We start from the raw sequence: 20,635 nt of genomic DNA on the forward strand, positions 1-20,635 counted from the left end.
ATATTCCATCTTTTATGGTCAATCATTTGAGGGAACTCTATGATGATATGGTGTCTCTCCACAAGTAAAACATTTAATACCGCTTTGTTGTTGATGATGGAAGGGGTTTCTAGTCCTTTAAGGTTGAGGCTTGAAGTGTGGTTTCTTCCTCTCATCATGATTGGGCCTACTCCTAGACGGTCCTCCTACATGTGGACTCTAAACTTTGCTTTCAACTTTCAAATTCTCTACTACTCAAGTTTTTTTCAATTAGAGTTAAGAATTCCCAAATACAAAGAGGCACTACCACCTCCTTGATCTCATGTTTGAGCTCATTCTGAAATTTTCTACACCTTCGTATCTCATTCATGGCAAGAGTATAAAAATGGGATAGGTGTTTAAACCTTTTCGCATACTCAACCATTATCATATCCCCTACACAAGATGTAAAAACCCCACTTCTTTAGCATAGCTTACGCTATTAGGGAAATACTCCTCAAAGAACTTCAACTTTAACTTATCCCAAGTAATTGTCTCTCATTTGTCCTTTATCATCATCTTCATGCTTGCCCACTAGTGTTGTGCCTCCCCTTTTAGCATATACACTACATATGCTAGCCTACTCTCTCTTGGGCATCGTTTGGCACAAGCTTCATGGGGTCATGCTTCAAAAAGTCCTTCAATCACCACACAAAAGGTTAAGGAACCTTATGGTTGAGTGTTAGTAGAAAACTACAAATTCATCGATCGTAGGTATCAAGTATTAAATATCGTTCTCTCCACTGGGACTTATGCAACACATGACAATTATCACAATTCACAACTCAATTAGACAACAAAGATTACCAAAACAAAAAGAAACTCTTTTTGTATTTTTATCAACCAATTGGTGTGCAATAAGAAATTTAACATAGAGTACTTACAATTGTCATAATTAGATTTCGTTCACTTCATTCGCAGGCATTTACAAACATTTCAACTCCATATTCAAGTTAAAATCAACTCACTAGTTTACTCAAATCCTATTCCTAGTGACTTTGAGCCTATGATAACTCATTAATGTTCAATCCCTTGGATCATCAACAGGCAATAATGCATTAAGTTCAAGATTCTAAATATTACTAATGAATAATGTTTTATTCCTATATACAGGGTCTATTAGGTAGTCAAATTCATTTCTAGGTTCAAAAGACATTTTTCAACACTTTAAGAACCAACAAACGAGCCATTGGCTATCAAGCCATAACAAGCATTAAGTATAGAAATCAAATACTAACTTGAATTGGAAAAACACACACACACACAGACACAAACACACACACACACACACACACACACATATATATATATATATATATATATATATATATATATATATATATATATATATATATATATATATTAACAACACAAATTACATAAGAATTTAATTCATTACATCTAATCTCAACAAATAGGGTTCGCTTTCCATGGTGGAGAACCTAGGGTTTACAAATCGAAGAGATAAGGAAGAAATTGAAACCAAAGAGAGATGCACACCTTTCCCAAAGGTTCTTTGCCTCTACTCCATGCTCCAATTGCGCTTCCACTTCGCATTTCCATCTCCAATTAATATATCATCTCCCTCATCAACCCCAAAAGTGGGAGAACACCATAGATGAAGATTGAAACCTCAAAGAGCAAATAGGAGAGCTTCCCAACACTCTAAATAGCCTTTCATGGTCGCTCTAGGTGGAGAGAAAGTGTGTGAGGAAGAGAATGTCCCAAAACCTCGAGGAAAACATGAATAAATATTCAATTTTGACATGTAAGTGATGCCACCACTGAGCACCATTAATTAAAATGCAGAAGGGGCTCTCTGGAAAACCACTACTCAATGCCATTTTCCATTGCCCAATGCCACTTTTCCACCGCTCAGCGTTACTTGTGCAAGGGCTAGTGGCGCTTAGCCCTACAAATGTGTTGCTCAACTCTAGGCAGTTTGACAACCGTTTGTAAATGAAGCACTGGGCATGATCCCAGTGGCGCCCAACGCAGGTATTTGCTTCAAATTGATCATTTCTTGTCCTAAACATGCTCTTTTGAGTTCTTTCTTGCTTTTCTCCTCTAGAATCGCTCCCTATTCATTTATTTTTACATACTTAAACAAAAAGATTAGAGGTAAAACATGTATAAAACAACTAAAATACAAAATAATACAAAACACATTAAACTTGAGGATAAAACAAGACAAAAGGTACCTTAGTAACTTCTAATTGTTATAAGGCAACCATATTCAATTGTTGGAAGGCCTTGACTGCTAGCCTTGTAGCTTCCATCCGTTGTAATGCAACATGGTTTTGTGGTGCCATGTAGGCACTCTGCTGCTGCAATGTTGCAACCATGATTTCTATTACCCTTACAAAACTAGGCATGCAAGTTGAGGGGGGAGGTGGAGAAGGGGTGGCATACGTGCCATAACTTATGTTCAAACGAGAAAAGACAATCCATCCATAAGCTAACTTAAACTCTGACTAGACTTATTCTAACCACATATCACACACACAAGAGAAGGATAATAAACTGAAACACACAAATCACTTAAGAATAGACTTGCTCTGAGACCATAAATGTAAAAACCCCGAAAATAGAATAATGTTATCTCTAGATTCCATGCATTATTTATATTAAGAAAATCTAGTCAAATGAGCATAAGGCATACATAGATACATATAAAGTGTAATTACAATCCTCTCATAGTTAAAATTTTTCAAAAGAAACTAATTCTCTTTATGGATTACTACAAAAGGAGAGACTAGTATTACACAAAATATATAAAATCTATATACATATCTATTACATCTTAGCTCCCACTTCTAACAAACTCCTATTGTCTAGCCTCACTACTACCTACAGCCTCATCTACCCATGCCATAAGAGCGACCATAGCAAAAGAAAAACATAAAAACCAATAAGAAAAGAAAGGGTAAGCTAATAATAATTTTTAACATCCAAAATCCACAATTATATATATATATATATATATATATATATATATATATATATATATATATATATATATATATATATATCACAACTACTAACACTCAATTAAATCATACATTTATAGCAAAACCAACACATTGTAAAATACTCATAGATAAACCTATTCTAAACTTCAAATTCAGATTATTTATGCACTGAATTGGATACTTGTGAATTCAAACACCTATCATGTAATCATGAAATAAAATGTCACGACCGACCCTAGTTTACTAGGTCTTAATCCCTGGTGAGGGTAAATTCACTAATAAGCTCGCCACAAAAGGGGTCTCTCGCTCTATATCCCATTATAAGAACCTCCCTCAACTTTTACCGCCATCCTCTATATAAGTCTGAGTTTAGTATAGTTAGGATGATTTCACAATATGGATGGATCCTTACTCAACGCATAAGACTATATTAACTAATATAGCATTCCTCCTTAGGAACACCATATTTATGCAATATATACAATATCAATTTACAATTCATTTCATCTCTTTATCATAATTTCATTCTCTTAAAACCACAACCATTCCACAGTATAATCATTTCTCAAAGATTCTCCATATTTCAAAACACATATCAATACCACTATTAGCAGACTCGCTCAACAAGTTCACTTACTCATTCCTCTAGGAAGGCACTCGCTAAATGACTAAGTAACTTGTTCAACGAGTCAAGCACACAAAATTTCCAACATCACTAGTCTACCACCCGTGATCACCACGTGTTTACAATCCACTACGAGCAACCACTCGTAAATGGGCCTCAACATGTCTTATTCCCCAAAGCCATCACCATAAGTCTTGTAAAACCCTCAATATCAACAACTTGTCCTATATGAGATCAATACATACTCAACCTTGGTCTTAGGGATTCCAATGCTTCCACTAACATGTTCGCTCGTGGTCCAACTCTATGAACCTCCCCGCTCGTAGTCCAACTCTACGAACCTCCCTACTCGTAGTCTAACACGCGTGAACACTTGCTACGAAACTCCCCTCTCATAGCAGCCTCAAGTGTGAGCACGAAACATACGAACCTCCCTACTCGCATCCCCACATAGGAGTACGTCTAATACGAACCTCCCCGTCCATATTAATCACGTGTTTCCAACTCCATTACGAACCTCCTCGCTCGTAATTTATCCAAGCATATTCTAGACCAGGTCATGACAACGAAGCATGCAAACAGTAACACAAATGCACATTGTCACTACACTATCGCTTGGCATAGTGTAAGTGCCGCCAAGCGATGTTGCAGCGTAGACCGCCTGGTGGTCCATCAATGTTGTCGGGCGCCACACTTCCCATGGGCCTCCCTAGTTCACCTATTGCCTGGCGGTCCAACAACATCGTTAGGTACTATACCAGTCGCGTGAAATAACTGGTTTTTGCACCTCAAAACAGATCCTAACATCCCACCATCTAAGGCACACACCTCCAAAATCCAAAATACTAGTTTATGCATTTCAACATGGCTTAAAATTTCATTATTACACCTCATACACATCAATCATACACATTCTCATGTATTCCCCCAATTTAAAACCATGCTCATGGGAATTATAAAGCAAGCACTAAATCATGCCTATAGTAATTCATAGTCTCAAACAATACTTGCCACATCCCATTTAGTCCAATGTATCATACCAAAATTAATTTAGCATCACTACATGTTCATGCACTTACACATAGGATCAGATGAATTGTAACTTGAATCCAGGAAAGGAAGAATCATGCTTTTAGTGAATTCAAAACCAACTACCACATAAGGTCATAACTCATGCAAAATCATATAATTAAATCAGGTAGCACCTACACTAATTCCTTTACCCAATACATCATCCCAAAAATCAAGTTTCACATAACTAGCCAATTATATTAGTGCATCCAACCCACAATAGTACACTTGGTCCAATTTTATTCCATTAGTACATACATCAGCCCAAATCAACTCTAAAAGAATCACCCAACTCGCACTACACATAGTCAACCACAAAAGGGCTATTGGTCTATGGTTATTGCCTTGCAACAAACTAGGTACCGCCAAGTGATGTATCGCATCACTTGGCGGGCCCTTAGTCCCACTCGGCAGCTTCTGGGAAAACCCATAATTTTTCATCACACCCCATGCATCGTCTAGCAGGACATGAACACCACCAAGCGGTTTCTAGACAAAAATCCATAAACGCGAAAAACAGCGAGAAGAAAAAGGAGGGAAAACTTTCATGTATCCATCACACCACGAAATGCATAAATAATATTTCAAACACGTAAAATAACTCCTCTTACTTGGAATTCTCGCTCCAAAAGTGCTCCTAGATTTATTTCTTACACTGAATTGGACCTACCCTCAATCTCTTATCAAAAAGATGTCCTTCTCTCCTCCTTCTAGTTCCCCCTAGATTCAGTTCTTGTGCTCTCAATATTCTCCTATACCAGCTTAACCAAAAATGGCCCTCCCAAAACCCTATTCTTCTCTTTATAATCAATTTTCAACCTAAAATTAACTAAAATTAAATAAAAACGCAAATTGAATAAAAATGAGTGATGGTCATTCAAGTGCTATTACCATGGTGGTTTCTTTGCCCCTCTTGCTTCTCTTTAAGACGGCTAGGATTTTTTATCATCTCCTAGGTGCCAAAAATAATCAAAACGTAAAAATAAGGACTATTTCACGCTAGCCAAGGTTCAAACTCACATCCACCCAAATACCAAGCATATGCACACCCAACACACCATTACATTTTTTTTGACATTTCATGCACATTTATGATTATGACACCATTCCACGTGTTAATGCCCACAAAATAAATCAAATAACTAAAATATCACACTATTGGCATATGTAGGACACAAACCCTAGTCCTTTCAACATAATCAAGTACTCTCAATTACTTAAGCTAGTATTGTTCCCTATACTAACTCTCCGCATTAATTAACTTAGAGATCCTTTTACCTACATTATATTAAGTAAATATTTATTTAATTTGTCTGGGTCTTATAGGAGATGGTAGCCATAACTCTAATGAGAGTTTTCCTCCTCTATACAAAATCATAATCAATACCAATTTAGTCAAAATGACTCATTAGAGGCTAAATATACCACTCTATAGATTCAACCAAAATTTCACTATTCAGAGGTTAAATTAACCATTCAAACAAATATTACTTGTTTAGTGAAATCACACACATTAACCAAATCAACAATTGCAAGTGTACCAATTAACAATTCAAATCCCATATTACCATACATTCAATTTAGACAATATGAACCAAATGTATAAAAATTAATATTAGCTCCTCTTACCTTGGTTAAACAATTCCTATTTCACAATTTCTCCTTAAAGCTCTATTTCTCACAAGATGACCTAACTATAAAACTAAAGCTCAAATAACAATTCTAAACATACTCCCATGATCATAGCCAAATATAGATTCACTCTGAGCACATTTGAGTCACATACAACTAAAAAATCCAAAACAACCTTAAAAAAAGTAAAAAGTGAACTGACTCTATTTTTCACTTTGGTCAGATGTATGTGTAGAGGTCTTCACTAGCATTGATCCTATAGTTTTTTATCTTTAAAAGAATGAATAATGGGATTAGAAATTTGGAGAGAATTTTTGCAAAGAAATCTTGAGAGAAAGTGGTTTTTATAAAATGTTAATACAATCTTTTACTATTAAAATATTCTAGTGTCATCTTTTAAAATCCATAATACTCTTAAACCATCTTCTAGGTTCTCACAAGCATAACGAGTTTAATACTTCCAAGATCCCTCCAAGTTAACTTTTGCATCATATGTGAAAAGAAGTAAAACATAAGAAAAAAAGACTGAATTGTGTTTTAAAATTTTTGTAGTTTTCACAAATTTCATCAAATGATATGTAGTCAAATATTAATTTTGTACTTGACAAATGATTTGTCAAACGCTTTTCTCAAAATCTAAGTTTGAAAACTTCTCCTTCTTAGATTAATGCAAATATAATAACATGTAATTTAAAGAGGATAAGGAAGAAGGAAAATATTAATTTATTTTTATACTAGTTCGTTTGATAGCACAAACTATGTCCACTTCTTAATCAACAATTTGAGTTTTACTATGCAAACTAACATTATAAGTTACAACACGAGTATTGTTTCGAGTTGTAGTCACTCCTTGCTAACTTGTATGAGTATTATTTCATAACATAGTCACTCTTGGTTATCCCCTCGTGTATTCTTTAAACACTTAGTAAGTTATGGTCAAACCTTAAGTGTTGTTTAACAAATAGCCACTGTTAAGATAAAGATTTGTCTAGGATATTATCAAAAGATCACATGATAGCTCACTAAAGAGGGATCATGTTTTTTGACATTTATAAGGTTTAAATTGTCTTTTCTAGTTTGCTAAATGAACACAATAATTATCTTACAAAACTTTTAGGACAGAAAAAATATTTTGACAGCATTTCAACACTTCCACAAATTATGGCTGAAAAGATTATTTTTCTTCTCTTTGAAGAATGATTTTATGTCATTGCAAATTTATTTCTTTTAGCTTTGAGCAACTACAACTCATAAGAATGTCTTCCTTGTGTCTGAACAACTTGAATGTAAAGGTTACATTAAATTTCCTCCATGCATGCACTATATGTTTTACTCCTCTAAGCAACATCTCAATAGCTAGTTGAACTTATCATGCCTTGATCAAAAGAAACTGTGTAAAACATTGATTTGTCCATAACAAAAAGTCTCTCAAAAGCTTGATAAAAACAAGTATCAGGAGTTGTCGATGTGAAACAAATTTAGCTCATTTTTCTAAGAAATTGCTAACATGACAAAGTTTTAAAAAAAATTAGTAAATGTAGAAAATGAGCGTTTCTACAACATAGAACAAGTATAACAATATTTGTGAAGTATTATGTTAGCTTAAGTCTATACATATAAGCAAACACTTTGCTTATCAAATTTAAGAAACATCTGCACAATTTTACATCATCTAATAGAAAAGAAATTTGCATCTTACATTATCTATTGTGAACAAAAATATTGTCTTACAAATATAGTTTAATCACATTTTGTACTTTATTGTCTGTATAACACTTAATCAAAACATGAACTAAGACTTTTTTCCAAAAACATCCAAACATGAACTCACCGAAGATGGGCACAATGAAGATTAATGGAGGTTGAAGGTAGTTATAGAATAAAAAGAGCAAAACAGACATTAAAAAAAAATAGAGGCGCATGAGGAAATTATTCTGGTGCATTTCCGTCCATCTCATCATCATCAATTTGAAAACACAAATCAGAGTGGAGAGGAATAAAACCGTCCTTGCAGAATAAAACAAATCAGTTGTACATGCTTGTAACATTGTTCTATGATGTCTATTAAAACAAACAATTAAGATGGAAAAAACGAAATGAAAATTTGAGAATAAAGAAAGATAAATAAATAAAAATTAACTAGGATTCAAGATATCAAACTAAGTTAAAGAAGAGAGTCTATGTTTGGTTTCCTTTTAAAGCTCAAATTTACCTTTACATTGCATTTAAATGAACAATTTAAAAAGTAATTTATTTCGGGAAATTAAAAATGTAGAGATATATTGCTGGGATAAGAAGTTTATAAAAATAACAATTTTTTAACTTCTGAAATCGTTTTATTTATTTAAAATTGTAAAATGTTAGATATTGTTTGATATTATTAAGATATTGATAACCACGATATCAAACAATATCTTCTATTTAGTCTTTTTATTTTCAGTTACTCTTTTTACTTGTACTTCTATTATAAATAGATTACCTTATGTGTGATTTATACTTATTTTCTTTATTCTCAACATAAAAGAAAACTTGATAAATAAAACAGAATTAAAAAAATCTCACTCTCTCTCTTAATATTCAAATTATTTTTTAATTATTAAATATTTAAAATTACAAAACATTTATTTACAGTAAAATTTGATCTTAAAACTGTAAATGATTTAAACAAACATATTTTTTTTGCACAAGATAAAAATTGAATTGACTAAAAACATTTAAAAAAAAGAAAAAAAATTAAATGAAAACAAATAACTAATAACACATTCACTATGGGAAGTCATAACTTTTTTCTTGTTACTCCCCCATCATGAGACTGATTTCCCAACTCAGGGCGAGGTTCAACAATTGTAACCAGAGCCAATGCTCATTGATTTGTAACTTGTAACAACTCCAAAATGTCAAATGACGTGATTTCAACTGAGTCATGCTCATTGATTTATAACAAATTCAATATGCTCATTCCCAATATGTATGTAAAATGAGTCATACTTATGCGTTGTGCTACAGTGTCACCGTAGCCTACTGAACTTTATAAATTGTGAAAAGAGAGACCGCACAAAACTTCATATCTGTGAAGTTGTCACTTTATGCGTATTCATTCACATTCTCTTTACTGTGGGCATGAAACCTCCCTCTCAGGAAAACTTCACGAACCGTAGGGATTAAAAATATTATATATTATAATATAACAACAGAACTTTGTTAGTCCTGAAAAAGATCACCAGACATCATGCTCGTGATCAGAAGACTAAGATGCACGTAAATTAGAAAATGCTGAAGCAGAGTCTCTCAAACCGAGATGCCATAGTTGCTAATTTTGGAGATCTCCTTGGTCAAGGTACTTTTTTCTTTCTTTGCCTCAGAAGCAAGTTGGGAAACCTGTCAACCAGACAGTAAAAAATTTAAATCACCAAAATCAAAGTCTGTTAATACTCTATTCATTAATAGCTGTTATTAGTCGCAAACTCCATATAAGAAAGTTGTTATATTAACATAGTGATGGCTCGGCATGAAAGCAAAGGAGTAGTTCATTTTTCAACCGAAGTTATTATTCCAAATTTTCAGCCTGAACCCAGCAGAGGCTCAAACACTAGTCTGTCAAGCATTATGATTGGGACCAAACAAGAAGCAGAAAGCGAGGAAGGTTAAACGACAACCATGAGACCAAGTAAAGTTCAAGGAAATCATCCTTTTAAATTACAAAACAACATCCACAAATATAATTCATTATGAGACAGATATAAATTAAGACCAAAGGTGGAGGGACAATAGAAGACAAGAAACATGCAATACCTCCAAAAGACCAAGTGCGATTCCACCAAAGAAATGATTATGACACCAATTTGCATTTCTCAAACCGTGGAAACTTAGAGTCCATAGATACTGATTCGGGTGCTTCTCATTATAATTTCGGTATAATTGCCTCATTCTTCCATTTCGTCTCCAAGAGTTCCTCATTTTCTTACTTGAGCGAATATGTCTAAAATTGCTTTCCAGGGAATTGGGCAAGTTTCCATTTCTTCCTTGGGTGTTCCTTTTGTCCCTACTCTCCCTTTTAACCTTATTTAAGTCAGTTAACTAAGTCATTAAATTGTCCAATAAGATTTTATGGCAATTCTATTGTTACGAGGGAGTGTGGTATGGGTCAACTAATTGGTAAAAGACTCCCAAACTTTTGTATGATCACTTGGGTCATCCACACTTCCATATTGAAGAAAATATTTCCTATCCTTTCCAAACATGACTGAAACAAGATGTAATTTTGTCTAGTCTGAATTTGGTGTCCAAGTCGAGTCACATATTTGGAGTTTAATATTTTTCTACATTTATTGATGAATATTCACATTGTATTTGGGTTTATTTAAAGAAAGATTTATCTAAACTATTGTCTATCTTTATGTCTTTCCTTAAAGAAATAAAAAATTATTTTTGGCTCAAGTTATTAAAATCTCAAGGACTGGTAATGCCAATGAATACTTGTTTTGTCATTAATTTCTTATTTGGACCCATAGGACTATCCGCTAGTCAATAATCAATCATACTTGTCTCTTTTAGGATATTTAGAACATATTTCCTTTGAGAGATTACAACACCTTTTAACTGAGACCATAGAAAGCAATGAAACTTACAAACCAAACTCCCTTCAAGGAACAAACCCAAAAGATTGTTCCATGTAGACTTCTTCTATCGAGAAAAGTATTTTTAATATTCAGTTGATAAAGTGGCGAATGGTGAATAACTTCCATGGCAAAGAAAAGACGAAAAGTCATTTTAGCCACTAGAGAAAAAGTATTACCATAATCAAGGTCATAGATATGAGTATATCCTTTAACAACTAAGTGTGTTTTGAGAATATCAACTTCACCACTGGGGCCAAGTTTAATTGCATAAATCCACTGACATTTTGTTGTCCCCTTCCAAGACAAAAGGAGAACTAACTCCCATGTGCTATTTTGGTCAACTAAGAGTACTTCATTCACATTTTTAGGAATAGTAATAGAAGACACAAATGGTATAAAAGACCTATATGAACGAGACATCCTATGGTAGCTTAGAAAATTATAAATTGGATATGGATTACATGTAGAACCAGTACCATTCTGGAGGAAAATGCACTAAGTTGAATCATCATTACTAGGAGTTGTGGTATTGAGTGATGATTGAGAAGAACGTGATGAAGAGGATTCACCTTGGAGCATTGGACTAGTCATTTGGATCTTACATTGGTAGGTAATAAGAGGAGGTGATGATGATTCAAGAGGATTTTGACTAGGGATGGGATTCTCGAGAGCATGAGGAACACCAAACTCAACTAATGGTCTACGGAGGACCTAGTAGACGGAAAACATCTTGGACAAACGAGGAGAAGAAAGGAGTCTATTCAAAAGTTGTGACATTAGCAGACATATTGTACTTGGTTTTCTAAGAGTAAAAACAATACCCTTTTTGAAGTTAATAATAGCCAAGAAGATACATTTAACCACATTGGCAGAGAGTTTATCCAATCCTAGAGATAAATCATAAACAAAACATACACAACCAAAAACGCGGGAGAAACATGAAAGAGAGGATCATTTGACCTTGTATGAAATGTCAAGTGAACTTAAAGCTGCAGAGAAATTAGAGAAGTACTATTTGACATTGTCACTCCTTAAAATTATAATTACTTGGCCAAATTGATTTCTATTTTCATTCAAAAAAGAATGTAAAGATAGAAGATAGTTTAGAATGATTTTTCATAAGATAAATCCATGTACATCTGGAATATTTATCAATGAAAATAACAAAATATCTAAAACTAAAAGATTAGACACAACTTGGTCCCTAACTGTTAGAAGAATGACTAAAAAAACATAATTACATCTTGATTAAAACTTTTTAGTAAAAGAAGATCTAGCATGTTTTCCTAGCTAACATAGTCATATTCTAACATCTAATGACTATGAAGTTCAATGATCATTTTTTAATTTTGATAAGTGAAGATGTCCCTAACAATCATGTAAAAGTTTAGCAAATGGAGATGAAAAACAAGACACATGATGACTAGCTCCAAAATAGTACCAACCTCTAGATTCATGTCTTTCTCAATCGGTCGCTCCATACCACGTTCTTATATAACAAAGGAATTGGGATTAAAGGTTATTGAACAATTCAAAGACTTGGTTAATTGACTTAAAGATTCTAAAGCCAACCAAGAACAAAAAGAACAGATTTTATATTTAATGAAAGAGAAGGGGGAAACTTGAAGAACTCCTTGTGTGGAAACTTTAGAACCACTGCCTAAGTTTATGAAATGAGGATTTTTTGGAAAAGAAAGGGCTGAGAACAAAGAGGTATCACCAAAAATTTGGTCAAAAGCACTTGAGTCAATTATCCATGGGCTTTTACTTTCCACGGATTGTGAGATGCAAGTTGTTGACGGCTGGGGGATTCAACCTTGTTGGAAGTCCCACATCGACTAGAGATAAGACAATTTCATAGTATATAAGTGAGGTGCAAACCTCAACCTATAAGTCGGTTTTGTGGGGTTGAGTTAAGCTTAAAACTCAATTCTAACATGGTATCAGAGACATGGTTTAAAAAAAAAAAAAAAGCCTATCCTAACGAGATTTCTTGGACATTCTGTTCCACCTGCTATCGGGCTGCTAACGGATCACCCATTAATTTATAGTTCCACGCACGAGATGTATATACCTCGGCATTAGGGGGTGTGTTAGAAGTCTCACATCGACTAGAGATAAACCTCACCTTACAAGCTGGTTTTGTGTGGTTGAGTTAGGCTTAAAACCCACTTCTAACATGGTATCAGAACCAGGTTAAAGCTTATCCTAGCGAACTTTCTTGGGCATTCTGTTCTACATGCTATCTCGGGCCGCTATCGAATCACCCATTTCTAGTCCCATGCACGGGATGAATATACCTCGGCGTGAGGGCGTGTGTTGGAAGTCCCACATCGACTAAAAATAAGGCAATTTCATAATATATATATATATATATATAAGTGGGGTGCAAACCTCACCTTACAAGCCGGTTTTGTGGGGTTGAGTTAGGCTTAAAGCCCATTTCTAACATGGTATCAGAGTCATTGTTTACAAAAAAGACTATCCTAGCAAGATTTCTTAGACATTCTGTTCTGCTCACTATCGGGCCGCTAACAGACCACCAATTAATTTCTAGTCTCACGCACGAGATGTATGTACTTCGACGTGAGGGGGTGTGTTGGAAGTCCCACATCGACTAGAGATAAGGAAATTTCATAGTATTAAGTGAGGTGCAAACCTCACCTTGTAAGTCGGTTTTGTGGGGTTGAGTTAGGCTTAAAACCCACCTTTAACATGGCTTAAAACCCACTTCTAACAAACCTCAAATATTTTTGGCATTCTTCATCAGAGAATTTGAGCTTAGAAGCTTCAGCTTTAGAGATATTGGCTATCTTCATGTTGTGTGCTCATTACTTTCTAATGCTTTCCATATTTTTGTTTTCTATTGATAATTGTTGTTAATTTGATTGAAAGTCTTTGGAGCCCAAATATAAGTTTTATACCCATTTTTGTTCATAAGATTTGATCCATGAGTTCCACATGGTTCTTGCCTTCTTTTGTGATTCTAAATCATTTCTACTGAATATTATGTTCTTATCTTACATTTCTATGGTTTACTTTGTTTATTCTTCATTCGTACAGAATAAAGGGGTTTCATACCTATTTCTATATTTTGATTTTTGTGATCCAATTAGATTAATTTTATTCTTAGACCATTACAAGACAAAGACAGGTCATGTTTCTATGGCTTGATTTTGGTTCATCAACTTAGTTTGCTAGATCCTAAATTCCAAAACCATTTTATGGATGTATACCAATAAGAATCAAAATATGATAAGAAAAATGTTTCAAGATTCTCTCAACTTGGATTTATACCACAAATCTATGCAAGTAAATCCCATGGCTCTGGGATTAGGTTAGGTATTTACAGCATGCTTTTTAATCTGAATATGTACTCGTTTTCAATTTTAAAAAGGAAATAACATACGGAAAAGATCTAAATAATCACAAGTTGAGCTATGCCCGATCATATAATTAAGCTAACGCCTGATTGGGTCTTGAAAGTATGTATTAAATTATTATATATTATAGCTACAATTATTTCACGTTAAGAATGTCTAAATAAAAGTAAAAATAAAAAAGTTTACTTATTTCATGATGCGATTTCATGGGTTGAGCTCTTGAAAGCTTTCATGTAAACCTAAGCAATGAGACACCGGACTCTGCCAACAGAATAATTACCTGTGATCGGAAAAGGGATGCTTCTCTTTTAGGGAGTTCTCCAAGGATATCTTTCAAACCTAGCATACCAAGACCAAGCCAAAACATAAAAACCAAAAGTGAAAGGTTCCTCTACCAACTTATTAGGTTGGGTATCCTTCCAAAAAAATTTACAATATTTTGCTTACCATGTGCTCGTCTTTCAATTTTGTGTGCTGAATGAATCACATTCCGGATCTGCTTTCCTGCTTGTCTGTTATTATAAATAAGAAATATTTACAAATTATTGTTATCAATGCATAAATACAAAATCATTCGGCTCCTCTTCCAAAAGTTGTAAACCTGAGTTTCGTCCTTCCATGTAAGAATTGCTCCTCTGCATGTATTGCACTCTTCTGAAAACAATAAGTATAGCATTAATATTTGAACAAAAGTACCAGTCAAAGTGAGGATATGGTTAAATTCCTTTCTTTAAACCAAAGAATCGAGTCTTTCCAAGAACCAAAGAGAAAAATTTGGAAAGAAAGAATGATTTACTGGACTAAAGAATAGAAAGACTAGAACACAAGTGTACCCAAAAGAGCACTCTCCTTTCACACTGGGTTTCCGGTCTATTACACAAAACAGAGAGATAACCCTCCTAGCTGAGCCAAGAGGGTTACTTTTACCTGTGGGTTAATCAAACCCCATAATTACCCAAGACCCACAAATTCCCCCCTCTTATTCTTTTTTCTAACATATACTTTAAAGTCTGTTTGGGTAATTCACTCACTTGCCAAATAGATTATCTCAAATTCATAGGCCAAACCCATGACATTAAAGGGATAGTGTGAAGTCATACTCCCCATAACAACCTGTAAAAGTATCACCTTTGATATGTAGAATGCCAACATTTATCTCAGTAAAAGTACTAGGTCAATGAGTCCCTAGCCACATTACATCAAATTAGCAGGGTACCCTATCTCCTAATCATAATTGTTTTGAGAAGTTAGTGTTGAAATTTCATCAACTGAATATATGGGTAAAATACAGCCCTCCAAGAGCTTGGGCAATTCTTACCTCACTAAGCAATTTTGTGGAACTAATTTTGGTCCTAAGATTGAATTCTAACATGATATCAAAGTCTATCTTGGATCTAGTATAGTAACCACTAGCATTGCTAAGATTCAGACAGCAATAAGACAGTCTCTAGCCACCATCATTATGATGAGTGTAACGCACTGTTTAGCCCTGTATTGATTAGAAATATGACAAACATAATATTTATAAAATTTGGAGGATTTTAGAAGAGGATTTTGATGGAAGTGATGAAAAGATGCTTTGGAAAATTGAGGGTTCCACCCAGTTGAAAAAGAGGTTTTATATTTCTACCTAGTAATTTTATACGGATGTCAATATCCAAATCTCTTAGCTAAGGCTTTGGTGGACTTTATCCGTTGATTGTTGATGTTATAGAAAATGTAAATAGAGTTCAATATTGAATATTTACATTCTACGGATTTGGGTGATAGTAAATCCTTGTATTTATGTCTTTCTCTTACTAAATACTTTAAATCTAACTCAACTCAACCCTATAAAACCAACTTATCAGGTGAGGATTGATTCCACTTATAAATCTTTTGACCATTCTTTTGTCTCCAAATATTTCATGGGCTAATATTTTATGCTATGGTTTTTCATCTATATCATAGAAACTGTTAATGCATGAAATATTGAAAATTAAATATTACAAGCTCTGTAAGACTACTCCCATATCAAATGAGATATAGTTTTACCTCCAACTTTTCACCTTCAGCCTTTAAAATCTGAATTGATTGTCGCAACTCTTTAATTTCAGCATGGGCTCTAGAAATCATAGACTGCATCCAAAAACAAATGCCAAAGGTATAATCAAGGTTACTATGCAGATTTGCATGCTCTTCATCACATGCATATCATTGGATTTCTAGTGAACAAATTGCGAGCATTTCTCACAACCAAGTAAAAAGAAAATGAGTTTAATAACGTTCGTTTGTATTACAAGTCACAACTCATATTGAGGTCCACTTCAATTGATACTAATATTTATAGTAATAAGATAGGGAACAGAGCATTATGAGATGCCTAGTCCCACATTGAATCAATTTAATACATAATGGGACTTTATTGAACAAAAAACAAATATTGGACCAAAAAAAATCAAAACACAAAAATATAGGGATCAAAATAGTAATTAAACCATAAACAAAAAGTAAAAAGTTTACAAAGGAAAAGTACAAATAAAGCATGTTCATTAATAAAGAATGTTCCTTCTACCCTTTTTACGTTCTTGTTTTAAGGATTGACTTACTCTTTCCCCTGCCTCCATTTAAGTCCAACAAAAGTTACACAACAAATTTGAAGTCTATATTCAACAGCATTTTTCAAGGGATGGTATTTCTAACAAAACATAGTAATGAAATCTGTTCGACCCTCTTTGATAAACATACAAGTCATGATTAATTAAATTAAAATCCTCCTTCTTTATCCCTGACAAGTCAACAGATATAATGAGGTCATTACTCACCTCTTCACTGACCAAAAGGCGCAAAGTGTTATAGTACAAGACCTGTCTAGGCCCTACAAGATAACCAAATTTGAAGAAAAATAAATAATCTTTTTCTAATAGAATAACATAAGGACAAATAGGAAAAGGTCAATAACATTGTTTCAGTTAACATAAGGTATAGTCAGAAATGATACCATCAGCTTTAAAATCAAGAGTATACCCTCAATTTAGTGCCCCAAAAGACTATGGAATTACCAAGTCCAAACATTGTTGTAGCAAAACTAATGACAGATATTATTCCTCCAATGATTTTTTGCACCAAATTACTCCCTCAAATACAAAATCGTCACCCAATTTATACATTACGAAGATTAAAGTGTTACAGGACAAATTGTTGTGACAGTACAATTTGGGAAATTAATAAAAACAGTTAAAGGAGAAATTAACAGATACCCTAAGCAAGAATCCAATTCATAGTTCACTAGTAAAAGGCACAGGATCTCACTCTTAAGTACCACAAGACCCAGGGCAGCAGCAGCTCCACATGTAATCAACGGATGTGAAGCTGCAACAAGTACACCCTCTGCAATGAAACATCAACCACAAAACCCTAAATATGAAAGTTCATAAGTGGAAAACAGAAGAAACCTATCGCCAGAAAAACAAAACCACAAAAATGCAAACCTTTGATCTTTCCAAACAAAAGATCTTCATAAGCATTGTACTGAGACTTGAGGTCATCCAAAGAATCCTACATTCAACAGAAATCAAAATCATGCAAATGAGATGACGAAAACTTTTGAGGGAATAACCAAACAAACCAACGGAATGAGTCATGTCATCCAATTATACATTGGCGAATCAAATTTATACACAGGTCATTTTCCTTGTGAATTTTTCCTCGGGAGAGAGAGAGAGAGAGAGAAAGAGATTTTACCAAGGTCTGGTTAAAATGAACGTAAGAGGTAGAGCGGATTTGGGCGAAACGGGATTTTGCAGCATCAATTGTTGAATCAACCCTGTCGTTGAAGGCCCGGTGGTAAAGCTGGGCTTGCGCAGCAGCGTAATCAATAAACGGCGTCGTTTGATTAAAGATTTGAGGATTGTTGGTTTTGGAGTCGTCGTCGTATGCTGAGTGTGTCTCAGATTCCGGTGATTCTGCGACCGTCGTCATTGTCAATGGTACTTCCTGATGCACTTTCTTTTCTTCCGTGTTATTCTCCTCCTCTTACTAGTTTCTGTGTAATTCTCCTCCTCTTACTTGATTATGTGTACTCACATGACCTTTTTAGGGATTTTAATAAAAAAAATATTTATTATTTTGATAAAAATGAAATAAAATATTCAATCATAAATATACAGATTACAAAATACATTAAAAATACAAAGTTAATACTTTTTTAATTTTATCTATAACTATATATATAAAATAAAGAGATTTTTTTTCCACAATTATTATTTTTATTTTATCTTTTAAGTTTAAATATTCATTTGATTCTAATTTTAGTTAATTTCATTCAATTAAGTTCTTTTATCTAACATTGTCTAAATCGATAACAAAACAATGTATAGGATGGACTATTCATGTAATGTGGTGAATTGTAGCACAACGTGTCCCTTAATTTACTATGACTTGGTAGTTTCCTTTTTAATTTCTAATAAAAAAGGTTGTGAAAAGAAATTGGGTTTAGGATTTATAATTAGGCATTGAGCATTTGCTTCCGTTGAACATTTGAGGAGGTTGTGGGTACATTAGGCATTTGTTTCTATTGGAGAACATTGTTGTTGTGTGAACTTGCTTTCCTAGTTTGTGTGCATCTTCATATAAGAGGTTAGCTTTCTGATTAGGGTTTTAGATTAATTTTTATAAGTAAGGTTTTTTGCAGCGTTTTATTTTTCCATAAGTTGGATCGATTAAATTTGAGTTGTTGTTAGTTTTCGATGATGGGTTTGGTTCAAAATGATGTTGGTTTTTTGTCTCCACCAACCTTTAATGCGTTTTTTATTCTGTAAACGGTCCCCCATTTAAAGAGTGTTAATATTTTTTATAGGCTTTTTGTTTGTATTGATTTTGGGATGTCTGACCAAAGATTCAAGGTTGTGGTTCACCATGGTGTACACTTTCAAAGCGATGGATTATTTGAATATATTGATGGGAAAACTAGTAATTGGTCATGTGATCCTAACCGATGGATTTATTTTGAAGTATTAGCGTTACTCAGGGAAATTGGGTATATTAGTGTTAAGAGGTTGTGGTATGTTGTTGAGAAATTGGATATATTATTTGATGACAATAGTGTAATTAATATGGTGAACGTGGCTAAATGTTGTGGCAAATTAATTAATTAATTAGTTTTGAAATAGTAAGAAAGCGGGTACGAGTAAATACTCATTACCCGATGAGGATGGAGATAGGATAAAAATTTGATACCCATTAGACAAGGATATGAGAATGATGATGAATTTTTCTCTAGGGATGAGATTGAGATAGTGAACCCATTCTTGTCCCGTTGTCATCCCTACTATCAACACATTTCAAGGATGTTAAACATATTTCCAAAACACATAATTAGGGGTGGCATGTGGGCTTGGTCTGACAGACCGGCTCGTAGCACGCCAAAAAATGCAGGACAATATTGAGTTCGTTGGCTCGCAAAAGCCTGGCCTGCATGACCCACATCCCACGCGTTTTTTCCTACGACATGCATAAGAAAATGAAAAAAAAAACTTGCACCAATGTATACTGGTTACTTTGCTTCTGGACTTCTGCATGAACATCCAAATTTTTATAAGTGGAAAAAACAAGTGTTATGTATTTTAAATGTGTTAAAATTTAAATGATATAACGTACATGTCAAAGTACGGATATAAATATAATGAAAATGTCAAAGTACGCCATTTGTGGACCAAGTGCAAATGAACCTAAATAGATTGAGCTAACCCACATTGTCATCCCTACAAGGATTTTTTGGAAAACTTATTTTTAAAAATATTTGATGCATTATGAAAAGTTTGTTCGTAAAAGCTTATTAAAAAAATACTTTTTCCTGAATGTATTAATGTGTTCCAAAAATTTGATTCCAGAATTTCTGTTATAAAAATCTAATTATAAAAATTCTATTCCAGAAATTTCATTTTGAAAATCTGACTCGTGAAATTTCGAAAAACCTGTTCGAAAAGATTTCCAGAACATATATTCCGAAAGTCACTTTAACTGTCATTTTAAGAATTCATGGAGTGCGGAAAGAAATTAAGGAGCTGTAGGAAACAAAAGCATAGTATTGACTACACTGTTCAATTGCATTAAATTCAAATCCACTGATATTGGAAGACATTTGTACAAGTTTATTGGAAAATTATTTGGGGTTATTAAACCAATTCTTATAAGCGTCTTTTAAACTTATTTTAATAAAGTGTTGTGGTGAATTTATGATATTTAATAGTGACGTTTTCCTTTAGGATTTTCTAATATGGCAATCAATATGGTTTGTTTGTTTTCTTTTTCTTCAGTTTCCAATTTAAAGACTCG

General features: G+C 33.8%; 1 protein-coding gene across 1 annotated transcript; it reads right to left on the minus strand.

Moving 5' to 3' along the window:
- Positions 1–9,225: 9,225 nt before the first annotated feature.
- On the minus strand, positions 9,226–18,362 carry LOC114183351. The gene is made up of 9 exons (XM_028070355.1): positions 18,044–18,362; positions 17,791–17,857; positions 17,612–17,689; positions 17,125–17,177; positions 16,355–16,438; positions 14,922–14,974; positions 14,768–14,832; positions 14,601–14,659; positions 9,226–9,696 (listed from the first exon to the last, which is right to left on the minus strand). Exons 1-9 carry the CDS (start codon positions 18,278–18,280, stop codon positions 9,607–9,609), a joined length of 786 nt encoding a protein of 261 aa, XP_027926156.1. The 5' UTR covers positions 18,281–18,362; the 3' UTR covers positions 9,226–9,606.
- Between the last annotated feature and the right edge of the window lie 2,273 nt (positions 18,363–20,635).

The sequence above is a fragment of the Vigna unguiculata genome, chromosome 5 (genome assembly GCF_004118075.2).
Source record: "Vigna unguiculata cultivar IT97K-499-35 chromosome 5, ASM411807v1, whole genome shotgun sequence".
Lineage (NCBI taxonomy): Eukaryota > Viridiplantae > Streptophyta > Magnoliopsida > Fabales > Fabaceae > Vigna > Vigna unguiculata.

What these genes read in the sequence shown, in the direction of transcription:
- LOC114183351 (XM_028070355.1), bottom strand. Translation starts at nt 18,280, where the DNA reads ATGACGACGGTCGCAGAATCACCGGAATCTGAGACACACTCAGCATAC. An exon ending in TTCATTTTAACCAGACCTTG is followed by an intron (nt 17,858 to 18,043) that starts GTAAAATCTCTT and finishes TGTTGAATGTAG; the next exon opens with GATTCTTTGGATGACCTCAA. An exon ending in CATGGAAGGACGAAACTCAG is followed by an intron (nt 14,833 to 14,921) that starts GTTTACAACTTT and finishes TTATAATAACAG; the next exon opens with ACAAGCAGGAAAGCAGATCC.